Source organism: Amia ocellicauda, chromosome 19 (assembly GCF_036373705.1).
Source record: "Amia ocellicauda isolate fAmiCal2 chromosome 19, fAmiCal2.hap1, whole genome shotgun sequence".
Taxonomy (NCBI): Eukaryota; Metazoa; Chordata; class Actinopteri; order Amiiformes; family Amiidae; genus Amia; species Amia ocellicauda.
Window position 1 is genome coordinate 7139186 of NC_089868.1, and position 16443 is coordinate 7155628.

Below are 16443 nucleotides of genomic sequence, written 5' to 3' on the forward strand. Positions count from 1 at the left end.
AAACAAGATCATCCACGTTTTGGTAGAAGCAACACACACCTGTAGAGAGCTCAAAATGTCAAGATGGAAAACTCTGTTTACAGTGTACTAATACACAACGATTTTACAGAATTGGACCTGAACTTCTCTGTGTTTGATAGAACATCAAATAATATGTACTGGATTAATCGTTAGGTTGTTCTGAACAAAACAGGCCAATTTGCAATTCCCCCCCTGAGAAACTGTAAATCAGATGTGTTTGAGAATTGAACCGCCTGGTAGCCAAGAGAATAAGCTTTCAAACTATGTGTATTCTATGAATACAGTATAACTATGCACAGGAGCTGTGTGTAATACTGCCAAATAATGAGGGTGTAGTAACACAGTATATAACTCTGAAATGTGCATTATTTTTCAGTTTTTGGTAACCTAAACTTTTTTTTTTTATAAACTCTGGCAGATTACCATTTACCTTTGTACCATTTCAGGTTCACTGGACTTGAACTGCTTAAATTTCAATAAAAACTGGAAAGATGGGGGTGTTCTAAATCTTCTTTGACCGGTAGAATATATTAGTATTTCAGTTCCGATTTCAAGGAACTCTCCAGGACAGGAAAGAGGCAGTTGATTTATGTAGTTGTTTGTTTTGTTTGTTGTTGTTTTTTTACATGAATGTAACAACTGTCTGTTAGCCCAATGCTAAACTGCAAGCAGTGCAGTATTTATTTTCACTCGGAGATGCAATACAAAGCTGAAAATACTGAATTCACAGATCTAAAAGGAAAAACGGATCTAAAAAGATGAAAATTCAGTCAAGTTACTGGAGGACAGGGGCCTATAATCTGATTTGTTTTATTCCACTTTAACTGTTAAAGAACTGTTGATATAAATTCACATGGATCCACAAACTGAATGAGTAGCCCTTTCAGAAATGTCCCCCTATTTAATTAGTCAAGGACATGCAGGGTCCATAGTGAAACCAACAAAACAAAAGGTCTCATGAAATTGATACAGCTGTAATTCCCCTCAGGCTTTTTTCTGTGAGTGTATTATTAAAAATGGAAAAGGCACAGACGATTTTTGACATTAGTTTGGAAACAGAGGATATTTCTTTGAGATTTAATTGGATTTTATTTTTCCAGGCAGCAGATCAATAATAATGAAATGTATATATTACAATCTGACATTTCTTCTATTATTAAAATTTTCAAATAAAACTTTTAAAGATGGTATGAAACATTTCTTCCAAAAGTCCCTGCCTGGGAATAGAGATTGCTTTTCTGGGCCTGGTAACTCAGTTGCTCAGAACAGGGTACCAATTACACAAGGTCTGGTGTATTAATTGCAGTCTGCTAACATACACTCACAACATTGTCACACCATTACAACTTTATATATATATATATATATATATACAGTGGAGGAAAAAAGTATTTGATCCCCTGTTAATTTTGTACGTTTGCCCACTGACAAAGAAATGATCAGTCTATAATTGTTATGGTAGGTGTATTTTAGCAGTGAGAGACAGAATAACAACAAAATCCAGAAAAATGCATTTCAAAAAAGTTATACATTGATTTGCATGTTAATGAGGGAAATATGTATTTGACCCCTTCGACTTAGTACTTGGTGGCAAAACCCTTGTTGGCAATCACAGAGGTAAGACATTTCTTGTAGTTGGCCACCAGGTTTGCACACATCTCAGGAGGGATTTTGTCCCACTCCTCTTTGCAGATCCTCTCCAAGTCATTAAGGTTTCGAGGCTGACGTTTGGCAACTCGAACCTTCAGCTCCCTCCACAGATTTTCTATGGGATTAAGGTCTGGAGACTGGCTAAGCCACTCCAGGACCTTAATGTGCTTCTTCTTGAGCCACTCCTTTGTTGCCTTGGCTGTGTGTTTTGGGTCATTGTCATGCTGGAATATCCATCCACGACCCATTTTCAATGCCCTGGCTGAGGGAAGGAGGTTCTCACCCAAGATTTGACGGAACATGGCCCCGTCCATCGTCCCTTTAATGCGGTGCAGTTGTTCTGTCCCCTTAGCAGAAAAACACCCCCAAAGCATAATGTTTCCACCTCCATGTTTGACGGTGGGGATGGTGTTCTTGGGGTCATTCCTCCTCCTCCAAACACGGTGAGTTGAGTTGATGCCAAAGAGCTCGATTTTGGTCTCATCTGACCACAACACTTTCACCCAGTTCTTCTCTGAATCATTCAGATGTTCATTGGCAAACTTCAGACGGGCCTGTACATGTGCTTTCTTGAGCAGGGGGACCTTGCGGGCGCTGCAGGATTTCAGTCCTTCACGGTGTAGTGTGTTACCAATTGTTTTCTTGGTGACTATGGTCCCAGCTGCCTTGAGACCAGCTGCCTGGGAGCCAGAAATCTTGCTGATTGATAGGGGATCAAATACTTATTTCTCTCATTAACATGCAAATCAATCTATAACTTTTTTGAAATGCGTTTTTCTGGATTTTTTTGTTGTTATTCTGTCTCTCACTGTTAAAATACACCTACCATTAACATTATAGACTGATCATTTCTTTGTCAGTGGGTAAACTTACAAAATCAGCAGGGGATCAAATACTTTTTTCCTCTCACTGTATATGTATATATATATATATATATATATATATATATATATATATTATGTATATGGTTCTCTGACTGCAAAAGGGACAAGAAATGCAGCATGTACACATGTGATTTGACAAAAAGGCCAAAAATATAAAACAGGGCTGTAGTATGTGCAGAGCTGTGAATCACAGAGGAACACTGCTAGTAATTGACAGATAACATAATTCATTAAAACAGTACTGTACCGTGATCAAAAATACGGTGCAGATTAGTGCCAATAGGGGTTACAGGAAATTCAACCGATTCCCAAAACAAAAAAACAAGATTTGTAAGCCTATAAAAGTCCAGAATAAAACCCCATTCACACTGTAACAATTGGTTGCAATTTGGCAGAATTTTGTTGCCGGCAAGGTCTGTGTGAATGGGTTATTGCGGGCAAATCGTTGTGTGAATGGAGCAGGAAAATAATTGCCGGCAAATGATCTCGTCCTTCCATGGTCGACGCAGTGCATCAGCTGACATGACCAATCAGAATAGGGGCGCATTTTTACGACCACACCTTTGAACAAGAACGTTTGACCATAATGAGAAACGGACCGGGTCGTTAGAAATTTGGTTGAAAATAATATAGTTGCAACAATTCTGAGTTGTATTAATGTAGCAACAGATTGGCGTATGTAATGCTAACTATTGTCACAAATATGTCAGATGTTATATACCAATAAAGCATGCAAAATATACCTTTCAATTACACATTTTCTGGGATTCTGTACATGGACTGAGGGAAAGAGGGAGCAAGTACAGCACAATCAACAGGCCAACCAATGTTGGTTACTTACAAGAGACTGTGCTATACTGAAAAGACTTCAAGAAACACAATAAATATTACATCTTAACACAATACATATCTAGCTTTTTCAAAACAAGAAGGCCAACCTCTTCTCTCTGGAGAGGCTGTACAGATTCACAACAAGAGGGGATACCATACGAAGATGAATGGAATCCAAATCTCCACCCCGAGGTCTATGCCCTAGCAGAGGCGCAGTAATGAACGGGCTGAGTCCTGCTAAAGCGCAGATAATGAGCATCAAGGACAAGCCCTGGAATTAACCGCCTCCTGATTAGACCTTGGGAGACTTCATTTGCAGAAACGTTGCCTTGGAAAATTCCCAGGTGACCAACAATGCCCTTAGCGATGGAGTCTGGATGGCCCTTGGATGGGAGAGGAAGAAAGTGATGCCGTCTCACTCACTGCAATGCTGGACCACCGCTTTGTCTACGGACTAGCCTAGAGGATAAAATGCATTGCCATGGCAATATACGTTATCTTGAGGCATGGGGTAGGGGGGTGCAAGGGGTACATGTTACAGAAACTTCTAAGTTTTATTGTATTGGAGGCAGCAGTATTACAGGAGAAGCAAATGCAGGCCTACTCCTCTCTCTGGTTAAGGTCACAAGCACAAACAAGACGAGGAGAAAATGGGTATGAGAAGATACAGTACTGGTCAAAAGTTTTAGAAAACCTAGATTTTTCCAGGTTTTATAGACATTTACACAGTTTAATGTCTCGATGTATTCTAAAATTAAAGCATAGAACAAATAAACAATTGGAGATAAAAAAGAAATCATGGAACCATTTTGTTTAACACAATTTAACCCCTTAAGATGACAAACCCCTGGTACACCAAATCTGTGTGCTTCTCTTTAATCCCATGTGTACTCTTCACTGTTGTGTTGTTTGCCAAGCATCTGGTATCCCATGAAAACTGAGACTCTCAGCTTTCTAACGATATGAAGCATTCTCTGATGTGAAAAATCTGTTCTTTAACCCCCCTCCCCGGATTCTGAAATAGGAGGGTGAGGGGATACTTGGTCTGAGTAGGAATACAACATCAAACAAGACCATCCAAGTTTTGGTAGAAGCAACACACACCTGTAGAGAGCTCAAAATGTCAAAATGTACAGTGTACTAATACACAATGATTTTACATATCTGGATCTGAACTGATCAGTGTTTGATAGAATATCAAATAATATATACTGGGTTAATTGTTATGTTGTTCTGAACAAAAGAAGCCTATTTGCAAAGAAATCCAATAGAAACTGAGCGATCTGTGACCGTCTGAACTTTCTTATGTTCTAATAGTGGATCTCCATTTGTAAAAGTGATCAACCTTAAGATTCTCAGCCCTAGCTCTGGAGGACCCGTTTGAATTATGACGGCATGAATGTAACAACTGTCTATTAGCCCAATGCTAAACTACAAGTAATCCAGTATTTCTTTCACTGGGACATGCAATACAAAGTTGAAAATACTGAATTCACAGGAAAACACACTGGATCATAGGTTATTCAGAGGGACTTGGATAATATTCAGTTGTGGGCCGACACCTGGCAGATGAAATTCAATGTGGACAAGTGCAAGGTATTACATGCAGGTAATTAAAATGTCCACTATGATTACACTATGGGAGGAATAGAACTAGATGAAGTAACGCATGAGAAAGACCTAGGAGTTTTTGTGGACTCCTCACTTTCTCCATCCAAACAATGTGGGGAAGCAATAAAAAGGCTAACAAAATGCTATGGTACATTGTCAAAAGTGTAGAATTAAAAACAAGGGCAGTAATGTTCAGACTGTATAACGCACTAGATAGAGCTCATCTGGATTACTGTGTACAGTTCTGCGCTCCACACTTCAAGAAAGATATCACTGCTCTAGAGGCAGTTCAGAGGAGAGCAACCAGACTTATTTGAATGTCCTACTGAGAGACTGAGGGAACTGAACCTTTTCAACCTGGAACAGAGGAGAGTATGTGGGGACTTGATTCAAGTAATGATTTAAAAATCATGAAAGGCATCGATCACATCAAACCAGAGGAGCTTTTCCAGATCTGCAGGGACACACAGACTCAGGGACACAAATGGAAATTCGGCTTCAAGGCATTCAAGACAAAAAACAGGAGACACTTCTTCACACAGAGAGTTGTTACAATCTGGAACAAATTCCCTAGCGATGTGGTTGAAGTGACAATTTGGGAACATTTAAAAATAAGACTGGATAGGATCCTTGGATCACTTAGTTATTAATGGGTTGAATGGCCCTTCTCTCATTTGTAAACTTTAGTAAGTTAAAATAGTGGCTCTGGAGGACCTGTTTGAATTATGACGGCATTGCAAGAAGAACTGAAGTCAAAATCCTCAATTTGTAATTCTTGCATTATTGTCAACTGTCAACCAGTTTAAATTGTTCAGTCAATTGAGGTAACTGAGAGCTCAGCTAAGCTCAGCTCGGGATATAGAAGACAAAGAGGACCAGGGTTGAGAACCACAGCTTTTAAACTCATAAAATTCCATTACTTATATATATATATATATATATATATATATATATATATATATATATATACACACACATATACACTCACCTAAAGGATTATTAGGAACACCTGTTCAATTTCTCATTAATGCAATTATCTAACCAACCAATCACATGGCAGTTGCTTCAATGCATTTAGGGGTGTGGTCCTGGTCAAGACAATCTCCTGAACTCCAAACTGAATGTCTGAATGGGAAAGAAAGGTGATTTAAGCAATTTTGAGCATGGCATGGTTGTTGGTGCCAGACGGGCCGGTCTGAGTATTTCACAATCTGCTCAGTTACTGGGATTTTCACGCACAACCATTTCTAGGGTTTACAAAGAATGGTGTGAAAAGGGAAAAACATCCAGTATGCGGCAGTCCTGTAGGCGAAAATGCCTTGTTGATGCTAGAGGTCAGAGGAGAATGGGCCGACTGATTCAAGCTGATAGAAGAGCAACTTTGACTGAAATAACCACTCGTTACAACCGAGGTATGCAGCAAAGCATTTGTGAAGCCACAACACGTACAGCCTTGAGGCGGATGGGCTACAACAGCAGAAGACCCTACCAGGTACCAGATGGCTACTTCCAGCAGGATAATGCACCATGTCACAAAGGTCGAATCATTTCAAATTGATTTCTTGAACATGACAATGAGTTCACTGTACTAAACTGGCCCCCACAGTCACCAGATCTCAACCCAATTGAGCATCTTTGGGATGTGGTGGAACGGGAGCTTCGTGCCCTGGATGTGTATCCCACAAATCTCCATCAACTGCAAGATGCTATCCTATCAATATGGGCCAACATTTCTAAAGAATGCTTTCAGCACCTTGTTGAATCAATGCCACGTAGAATTAAGGCAGTTCTGAAGGCGAAAGGGGGTCAAACACAGTATTAGTATGGTGTTCCTAATAATCCTTTAGGTGAGTGTATATGTTGTATTTTACCAGAACACACAATGGGATCTGCATCAGTCCCTGTAACAATTCAACATCATGGAACTACTTTTTGTGCAATCTGAGTGAAGGGGAAAAAGTGCTTTCAGGATTTCTAAAGAAAACAAACAAATGTAAACAATAAATTAAATACAGATGTTGAATATTCTCAGATCCTTTTAACTCGGATTTCACAGGTTTTTCAGTTTGTTTGTATTTATGTCAGGCTTTAATTTTTTATGACAAGGTTTTTCTGGAGGAAGATAAGCTGGTCCGCGGCGGGAGCTGGAACAATTATTTTGTCTTTCTTTACTATTGAACTGTGTTTGCTAAGGCGTGTGCCCTTACGCTACTTCCTATCACAGTTTATGTTCAGAGATAACAAGACTGCTAGTATCTAGCGGTCGGGGTATAAACCCAAAACAAAACCACTGCCATGAATCTTGTATGAAAAAACATAAAAAATATCGATACAGTGTTTTTGAGAATCGATGCAGTCTTGCCAAACATAATATCACGATAGTCACGTGGATTGATATTTTCTTACACCCCTACTAAGTACTGCTACTGTCATTACATACAATTATCCCTTCATTGATTTTGTGTATGTGTTTTGGCTTATTGTAAATCTAGTTGTTGAATTAAGAAGCTCTTAGGTTACCTGTGTGTGAATGACTAGTTTCAGGGGGAAATTAAATGCAGGTCTTCAATGTGTTCAAGCAAGCTCAGATGCTTCCACGAACACACATATGACAAATCCCAGTGAACTGCAGTCTGCAGATGCACGGTCTAACTGAATTACAAGAATAACTTCAGCATATAATTGTGCCATTTAGCTTCACAAAATAACAAAGGTAATATGATGCTTTATTACAAGTTATTAACCCCCCCACCCCTTCCCCCTGATGCAGATTACAACAGAAGAGAACAGAGAAGCTATAAGTAAAGAATGAACTCTTGCATGCCAGAATAATATATCAAGGCTTTTAATTGCTGTTCCTGGAGGATTTCCTTCAGCAAGGGTGATCCTTTCCCTTACAACAGTAATTTCAGTTACACACACAAGTACTGGAATCTCCCTAACGTACAGTGAACATTGAGGTGGGGTGAATTATTCTTAACATACTGTCACTTTTATGTGTGGCTTTCTAAATAAAGGGCTCATCTTTATTATGAGCACTTCACTAATTTCTGGTACTTTTGATTGTACGCCTTGGCCTGAAGTCAATTATTCAGTGTTATTCTACTTTCCCTTCATAGTTTATATACAAACCAGAGGAGCTTTTCCAGATCTGCAGGGACACACGCACCAAGGGACACAAATGTAAATTGAACTTCAAGGCATTCAAGACAGAAAACAGGAGACACTTCTTCACACAGAGAGTTGTCACAATCTGGAACAAACTCCCCAGCGATGTGGTTGAAGCTGACAATTTGGGAACATTAAAAAATAGCCTGGATAGGATCCTCAGATCACTTAGTTATTAATGGACACCAAACGAGCACGATGGGTTGAATGGCCTCCTCTCGATTGTAAACTTTCTTATGTATGTGACCTAACTTATTTGAAAATGTATAACATGTGAGTGTATTATAGGTGCAGGTTCTTTATAATTGTCAATTTTAAAATAAATAAATTTGGTGCTGGCTGAAAATAAATAAATCCTGTCCTCCAGTAGGGGGGATGAGGAGAGTGTTGTGTTAATTCTGATGCACGGATGAAAATGTTGTTACCCTTGTGATGCTTTGTATATGCCATACCTTGTATGGTCTTGTTTGTAAAATGATGTTTGTCTTGGATTAAGGCACCTGCTGAATGATTTAAGTATAATCATGAAAGAAGTAGGAGTTTGAATTGGCCGAATTTGTCCTCTTGTTTCTGGTTATTCTAAAATTTTTTTTTTTTTTTTTTTTTTCTGCAGGCTTTCAAGGAAATGCTATATGCAGCCCAGGACCAGGCCCCTTCCATAGAAGGTAAGGAAACATATTGGTCCACAGCTGATTTTAAACTGATGTACAATAATCAGAACTGTATAGCTGGAAATCTCTGAGATCGAGACACTTTAAGGCAGCCTGGCACCCCGAGGAAGGGTGGGGGAGAAGTGCTGGCAAGCGCAGGGACTTTTTTGGACTGCGTAACAGACAGTTGGTAGAATAAACCGGTGTTTTCTGGTTTTAATTTGCTGATTTGGATTTTAAATGGCAGGAGCAGTTTTTGTTTGCTAAACATTTTATCACGTGACATACACAAGTGCTGAGTAACACACTTATGTAACTGCTTAGGACTCCCAAACTTGAGAGTCGTATGAAGGACAACAGCAGGAAAATAAACTGCAGCTAATTTTACACCAGAGATGAGGCCTATGCGTTACAACTATGCAGTTGGTCATACCTGAATAAATTAAATGTAGTCCACAAAGAAAGGCAAGACTCCACTAATGCTTTAGCAGGTCTACACGTGTATTTGAATTGACACAGTTTTTGAAAGCACTGTCACCAGGAAATGCAAAGTAAGTGGCAGATCCTATCCTACTACTAGCTTGAGTGCACTCCTGCAACTCACCCTTCCCTCCACTCTTTATAAACACCTCTCTGAGCTGCCCTTCTCCATAGCTGGCCAACCTATGAACGGTTGAGCCAATGTGTATGATTTTGAAATATGATCAGACAGGCCATAGGAACAGTGCCACTGCTTATAAAGCTTGCTCGAGTCGGAAGTGTTGAGAAAGATCAGTGTCTGGAAACAATCCAGACCTCCATGGAAGAAAGCAAGCGAGTTGAATCCCTTTAGAGATGTGTGATCCAAGGGATGGCTGGCTAAGTCAATTAAATGGCACCTGATTAAGCTTCACAGAGTATACTTTAGAAAAATGGCAGGAAAAAGGAAACCACTATTTACCCCCCAGTTCAGTAACCCATGCCTCACCTGTGCAGAATTACATATATGTAGTTGCGTACTTGGGGCAATGTTTTGATAAGCTGCCATTCTGTTGTAACAATGTTTTGATTTGAAGAAAATTTGCTTAGGCAGGACAAATAGCCTTGTGTTAACAGTTTTTTTGTATTGGATGGTCTTTGCAGAGTGTTATTACACTCTGAATGTCTGCAGCAGCATGTTAGCAGTCTTCAGGTGTTCCCGTTTCCCATTTTTTTTGGTGGGGCAAAAGGAAGTACTGCTGCCTACAAATACACAACCAAGCAAATATACCACTGCTTTTTGGCAGCAAGTGGGATTAACGTCATCAGTCCCAGAGCTCTTCACTATCGTAAATGTTCTTCTAAGGAAGGACCAGGTGCATCTCCTCATCTGTTACCCATCAAAAGGCAGAAAACAGCCAACCAGGGCTTGAGGAAATGAGAGTGATGCTACAGACAAAACATAATTTGAGTGTAGGTTTTCATAAAATCTATTGTACTGTGGTTGGGTGCACTGTATTCTGTTTTCATTCTTCATCATTATCATATATTTTTTGCATTCAAGATGAACACATTCTGAAACAGGCAGCTGTGCCAAAAGAGGACAGTTTTGCCAACTTGGGGGGGCGGGGGAACAAAAACGGTTTCTCACAAAAACTAGCCTGTCAAAGAAATCTTTCACAGGCTGTATTTAAGGGATGATGGGATATCTCCCTGTAGCCCTTGCCACCTGCAATAATTATTTTAAATACAGCTTTTACTTTTGTGACGGCAGTGATCATTATGGTTTATGTACCAGTTGAAGAAATCCTCTCATCACAGTGCATTTACACTGTATGTAGAGAGCTAGAACAGGGCTGGAATCAAGATGAGTTTTGGGTGGGCCAGGAATATTTTAGAGAAATGCATTCATAACCACACCTTGTTTTAAAGTGAGGCAGGGAAACCTATGGACTTAAGATAGCCAAACTCATATCTATGAAACAAAAATAAGAAAGGGAAAAAAAGGTTTGGAATAAACTGATCTCACAGGTTTCAGCAAGTACTACATTTAAAACCCAGTTATTAAGGAATATCTTCTTCATGCTGCCTAATCATAGTTTATTTTCCAAAAGGTGAGCAGTATGATGGGTGTGTCTCAGTGACCGAAAACTCCTAATCTGACAGAACAATCCAGTGGTTTATATGTATATGTGTTTGTATATGTTTGGCCGTTCGCTGATACAAGCTGTCAGATCTGAGAAGGTCTTGTATGTTTTTTTGCAAATCTGTGCAGGTAATGTTGTCTCACTGAAGGCTCAGTGAAATCTTTCTGAAGCAAAGCCCCATTGCCACCTCCTTTGTGCTCAAGACAGCACTGCACATTAATCTGTTAATACTATTAATACTATTGTAGTGTGAAGGTGACTTGAAGTAAAATAACATTAAATAAATACAAGAAGTACATTTTTGATGGCAGATTTTCTTGAAGAATCATTATATTAGCCTATATTCATGTTCATATTATTTTTTATGAAAACATGTATTAAACATGTTTAATTTGAAATAATTATAGGATTAATGTTGCTGTGTGCTGCTGGGAGAAAGGTAAAAAAACAAACAAAGTCTAATAAAAATGTTTAAAGAAAGAAATTAAAACCTGATTAACTGTGCTGAGCCATGTTTGTTTTTTATGTTGTATTATTAAACAGTTCTATTTTCCGCTTTGTAAGCCACTTTGCGATATGCTAGATCAGTGTTTGAACACACTTGCAGGAGCTCAGATATTCAGGGCTTAGAATGGCTGCCAATTTATGAATTTGTTCCAATGTTTTCTCTCTGTTATACATCCATCAAACTCCATCTTGCAATGCAAATAAAGGCTTGGCATCCCTGATTACACCTACAAATGGTGCACACTTTATACTGACAAAGACCACCTGGCTATCCTGCCCCCTAGGTGCGCATTTTGTTTTTCTCTCCTCCGTGCCTAAATGGTTTATTTACTTAAATGTTCACTCACTTTATTCAAGATTATGTAAAATGTTTACAGGTCTATATTTGATTTTATTGTATTTGTTTTTTATTTTGCTATACGTTTGTTGTATGTTTACCAGTCTGTAAGCAATCTGTGGCTACCCTGCGAAGGGCGCTATACAAATAAAAATTGATTGATTTCTGCTTTGACGTCTCCTTAAGCTTTAAAGGCTGGGAAAGAAAATAAAATGTATAGCAGGGTTATCTTGAGTTAATTTGAGGAACATTTGTATCATTTGTCTTCTCTTGCTTTGTTTGCAAGTGAAAATTATAAAAAGCTATCAGACAGGTTTTTGTCCAAAGCCTGATATGTTGTCAGCCTCAATTGAAATTGTAAAATTATTTTATTCGTCATCCGCATTTAGAGAGCAATTATACTGGCTGCTTGGTTGTGTTTTCGCACAGGTTTTATGGGAAGTCATTGAACGGAGCTGTGTTTGAAATTCCGTTGCTATACCAATGCCCAAGGGAGGCAATTTATTGCGCTATTACAGCCCCTTCACATTGACCTGCTTGACTGGAGACTTACTGTGGGAGATTGCTTTTTTTCCTGTCTCGTGTGGATTCCTTCATTCCTGAATGCAGTATGCGCCCTCCATGCATATACAGATAGACGCACGGGGACAGATGATTCCATAGCTGCATTCTGTTGCTTCTAAATCCCAAATTATAACATGTTTTCGTAAATATCAATTGGGCATACTTGAGTTCTTGTCACAGACAGAAAGATCAGCTGAGCTTTCTCTTCTTAAGGTAGGTATACGTCTGTGACAATTATTATAGATTATGATTATGGATCTCTTTGACTTGTATTCTGAGAATGTAATTTGGTTTCTAACACATTATTGCCGTATTAGTGTGATCTTTCTTGTTGGATGTAATTCATATTTAGGTGTTTATTTTAGGAAATTATTGTTATTTACTGGTTTTAATTCCAGAAGAATTGCAAGTCACTCTACTTTGTCTACACAATGCACGATTTTAGCCCATGCCATGGAGGCAGTTCACAGAAATGGGTTGAAGTGAGTGTGTGCTCAGTAAACCATGCATCTCTCTGTCTTAAAAATATTTCTGAAAGTAGGGATGAGGTGCATTTCTCAAAAATCTGAAAATAGTTGAGTTATATAAGGTGCTCAGCTCCAGTTAAAAATAAAAAACTCTGAAAAGACAGAAAACACCAAGAAAACAAACAAAAAAACTCTCAGAGGTGATGAAACAGACAGCATTATTCGTGATATTTTATAATGCATTCATAATATTTTGATGATCTAACCAACATTTAATTAGGCCTTCCATTACAAAAAGTTAAGCCACACCTTTGTAAACTAATTCATCAGAATGTATTGCAGCACAACAGGCATATTTCCTCAATATTTCATGGTTAATCGAGGGACTTGTCCAGTCCTTGTTTTCTGCTGCTTTAACCCCATAAACTGGGTTTCCCATGTCTCTATACCTGAAGAGTGGAAAAACAACAGCAACCTTGTGTTGGAGTGTGCTAGAGATTGTAGCCCTGTTTTTAACTCTGCGCTTATAACTTGCTGGGGAGTAAAAAAATTAAATAAGAAACAAATATTCATAAACAGGCCTGCTCTAATTACAGCTGCTCCACAGTCTCTTGGAGTTATATATTATATAAATTCTCAGCCTGGGCTTTTTAGTTTTAATTAAAAGTGCATTTCAAGAACAGCTTAAGGGCTGAAAAGGGGGTAACAATCCATTCCAGTGTGCCCTATGGTCTAGCAAACTCACATTCTCTGTAAATTCAATTACCTTTTTATTAGAAAAGATTAAAAAAAAAAATGTTTACTGATAACACACTCACAAAAATTATTGTCTTCCTTCGTAGGGTCATTTGTAATAAAATAAAGGACTGTAATGGTGATTGCAGCTATATAGTAGTATCTGTAATTGCTGTTGGAATTGGAGCCAACGCTGCTTCTGCCAGAGTGATTGTAGTTTTCGGTGCGTGCAGTGTAGGGCACTGCGAGATCCTCACTGTGACGGAGCCATCAGTGCGTTCTGTGGTCCTCGGTTAGTAGGCGTGGGGTGTTACTACGAAGGATAAAGCCACATTAGTGAGGACTGCAGGGGAGGTGCACTCATTATCACCCGCAGCAGAGAAGCCTTCTGGAGGAGCAGATTGGTCCGGCCTCCAGCCCAGTGGCCAGGCACACAGCACTGTGGAGACGGAACTGCATGCAGCTTTCCTGCGCCGATCTACTATACCTGTCCATCTCTGGCCTGCTAAAGAAATGAGGAAGTTCTAAACACTCAATTTCTTTTGTAACACGTTTATAACGGTTTAATAAATGCTAGTCTTGCCTCCACATAATTGATTAATTTTTCTTAGCATTTTTGACAGAGGTGTGTGTGATTCAGGGATCATCTTCTGCTTATGATAATGTGTAATGCTTCTATAAGAGATGTGTCTGAGTGCCATTTTCGGGATAGGAGTTTGTGCTCTTTCTAGGCGTTTGTTCAGTAAATTCAATGAGAATGAAAAGGATGCAATACTGATGACTGAGGTGTAGTGGGAAAACAAAACAAAGGTTATAAACAATCTCGGGAGACAAAGTATAAAACTCCCATATATGCTCGTTCATTGCCACCCCTGCTTAAACCTGCTTTCTGAATAAGGGTCTGGTGGTGGTAATACAGTCCCAGTTGCCCTGTTCCTGAATCCTGTCGATGTGCGGAAAGCTAAGGGATAGGCTAATCATATCCAAGTGTCCTTTGTTTTTGATTGGGTAAAAAAATGTAAAATACATGTTTATATTACATAAAGTGGTGAGAGGGCATCAACAACAACCAAACAAAAATGATGGCCAAATTGAAAGCTCTTCTTGGGGTGGTGGTGCATATGTATGACCCACAGCAAGAGACAGGAAAGATGATGGTGAGTCTCCTGCTGAGCCCTCTTTATATAGAAGACTGTAGCAACCTGTGTCCCTGCCAGCCTGCACTGCACATACAGATTGAGCTGCACCGAGGGGGACCATAGCCACCCCGCCCATCCGTGGAAGGGCTGTTTACAGTGCATCTGGGCATTCTTCTGTTTTGCTCAGTGCCAGAACAAGGGTGGGAGCAAGAAAGTGGCACAACTACTTGCACATTCTTTTGTTTTTAAAAAGCCAATTAATGAATCAATTAAATTCGACTTGCCGATGGAAATCTTCCCCAGACGTCCTTAAATGCACAGCAGCCAGTCCGTGCAGGCAATGCCATCTGGGATAACAAGACTGCTTGCTGCACATGTGACAGGCTGCCATTCCACTTGACATGTTTGCGCCTTCTTGCCTCTTCATCCAACTCAGTAGCTAAGCCATTAACGCTTTTCAGCTACTTCAACAGGCCCATGCACACTCCCCACAGCGGCTGGTGGCCTTTAATATTTCATGGAGGACATAAATAGAGAAAATATGTTTTGCATACAGAATGTGACTGGGGAGAGCTGGTAACAGGTGTTGCTGTTGTACCTTATGAAGATTTGTGCTGGTGATTGATTTTTGTTTTGTTTGTTACTTTCCTTCACTCTCTCAGCCAAAATTTCCCCCTTTTTTAAATCCCTTTTCAACTCTAAATCTGAAAAACAAATGTGTATTATATGCATCTGGATCTTTATTATTATTATTATTATTATTATTATTATTATTATTATTATTATTCCTGTTTTCCCTCCAACTCTTTCATGATTACGACTGGCTTCTTGAGTTACTGAGGTATCAGACAAGAAGAAAGATAAGCAACTTGTACCCCCCAGAGAGAACACGCACTCTAATTAACTTCCCCACCTTGTAGCGATCAAAGTGCAGTCAGAGCTCTGACAAAGACAGCCTGCACCGCAGCATTACCTGCCATGCCAGTCACAGGCAGCAACAGTAGGCAGGCAAGGAAAGGGCAAGCATTTGGTCTACACTTATGGTCTACATTCTCTATGGTGATATGGTGAGCAAACACTGTAATAGTTGCTTCCTTCAATTAGTTTGATTTAGTGATTTAAACAAATTATATATAATGCCAAATATATATGTATCAATGTTCTTGGTCGTTTTTGTTTCTTGGGATTATTTTCCTTGTTCCAAAATGTTATGGTGTTCTCTCTCTTCAGTCTCTTCACTCTTGACACTAGCATAGTGTGGTTACCTATACACTGACTGGCATGCCTCAATCTTTACATCAAGAAGATGAGTGAGAGATGGGACCATTAAGTGTTTCATCCTGGTGGACATGATGTGTAGGGCTGTCAAATGTGTCTACAGAGACAATGATGTGATTCTTAAATTACTAATGCACCAGCAATGACTTTGGACAGATGGGCTGAATGCACCTCCCCCCCCCTTTTTTTTTATATATATATATATATATATATATATATATATATATATATATATATATATAATCATCATCCGTTTCATATGTGCAGAGTTACAGTACAGTGGCTGTTGACAGCTGCTGGAGCAGGCTAGTTGTAGCACGAGTTTCGACGGCATCGATAACCCAAGGACAAAGATGTTCAAGTGGTGGGAGATGGGGTCTCCTGCTGCCCTGCATTATTGATAGGTTGTTACACAAGCTGCCACACAGATTTAATCAAAATGCAAATTGCTTTGTGTTTGTGTTCTTTCTACTAGGAGCTGCAGCCTGCATGAAGA

The 16443-nt window shown here is 39.3% G+C and overlaps 1 protein-coding gene across 2 annotated transcripts in view; it reads left to right on the forward strand.

Annotated features, from left to right (window-relative positions):
• LOC136714928 (xenotropic and polytropic retrovirus receptor 1 homolog) overlaps window positions 1-16443 on the forward strand; it is a 155716-nt gene that overhangs the window by 20822 nt on the left and 118451 nt on the right. For both annotated transcript variants that reach the window (XM_066692559.1, XM_066692560.1), the window contains exon 2: window positions 8779-8830. In XM_066692559.1, coding sequence (XP_066548656.1) covers window positions 8779-8830 — 52 coding nt within the window. The remainder of the gene's footprint in view (window positions 1-8778; window positions 8831-16443) is intronic.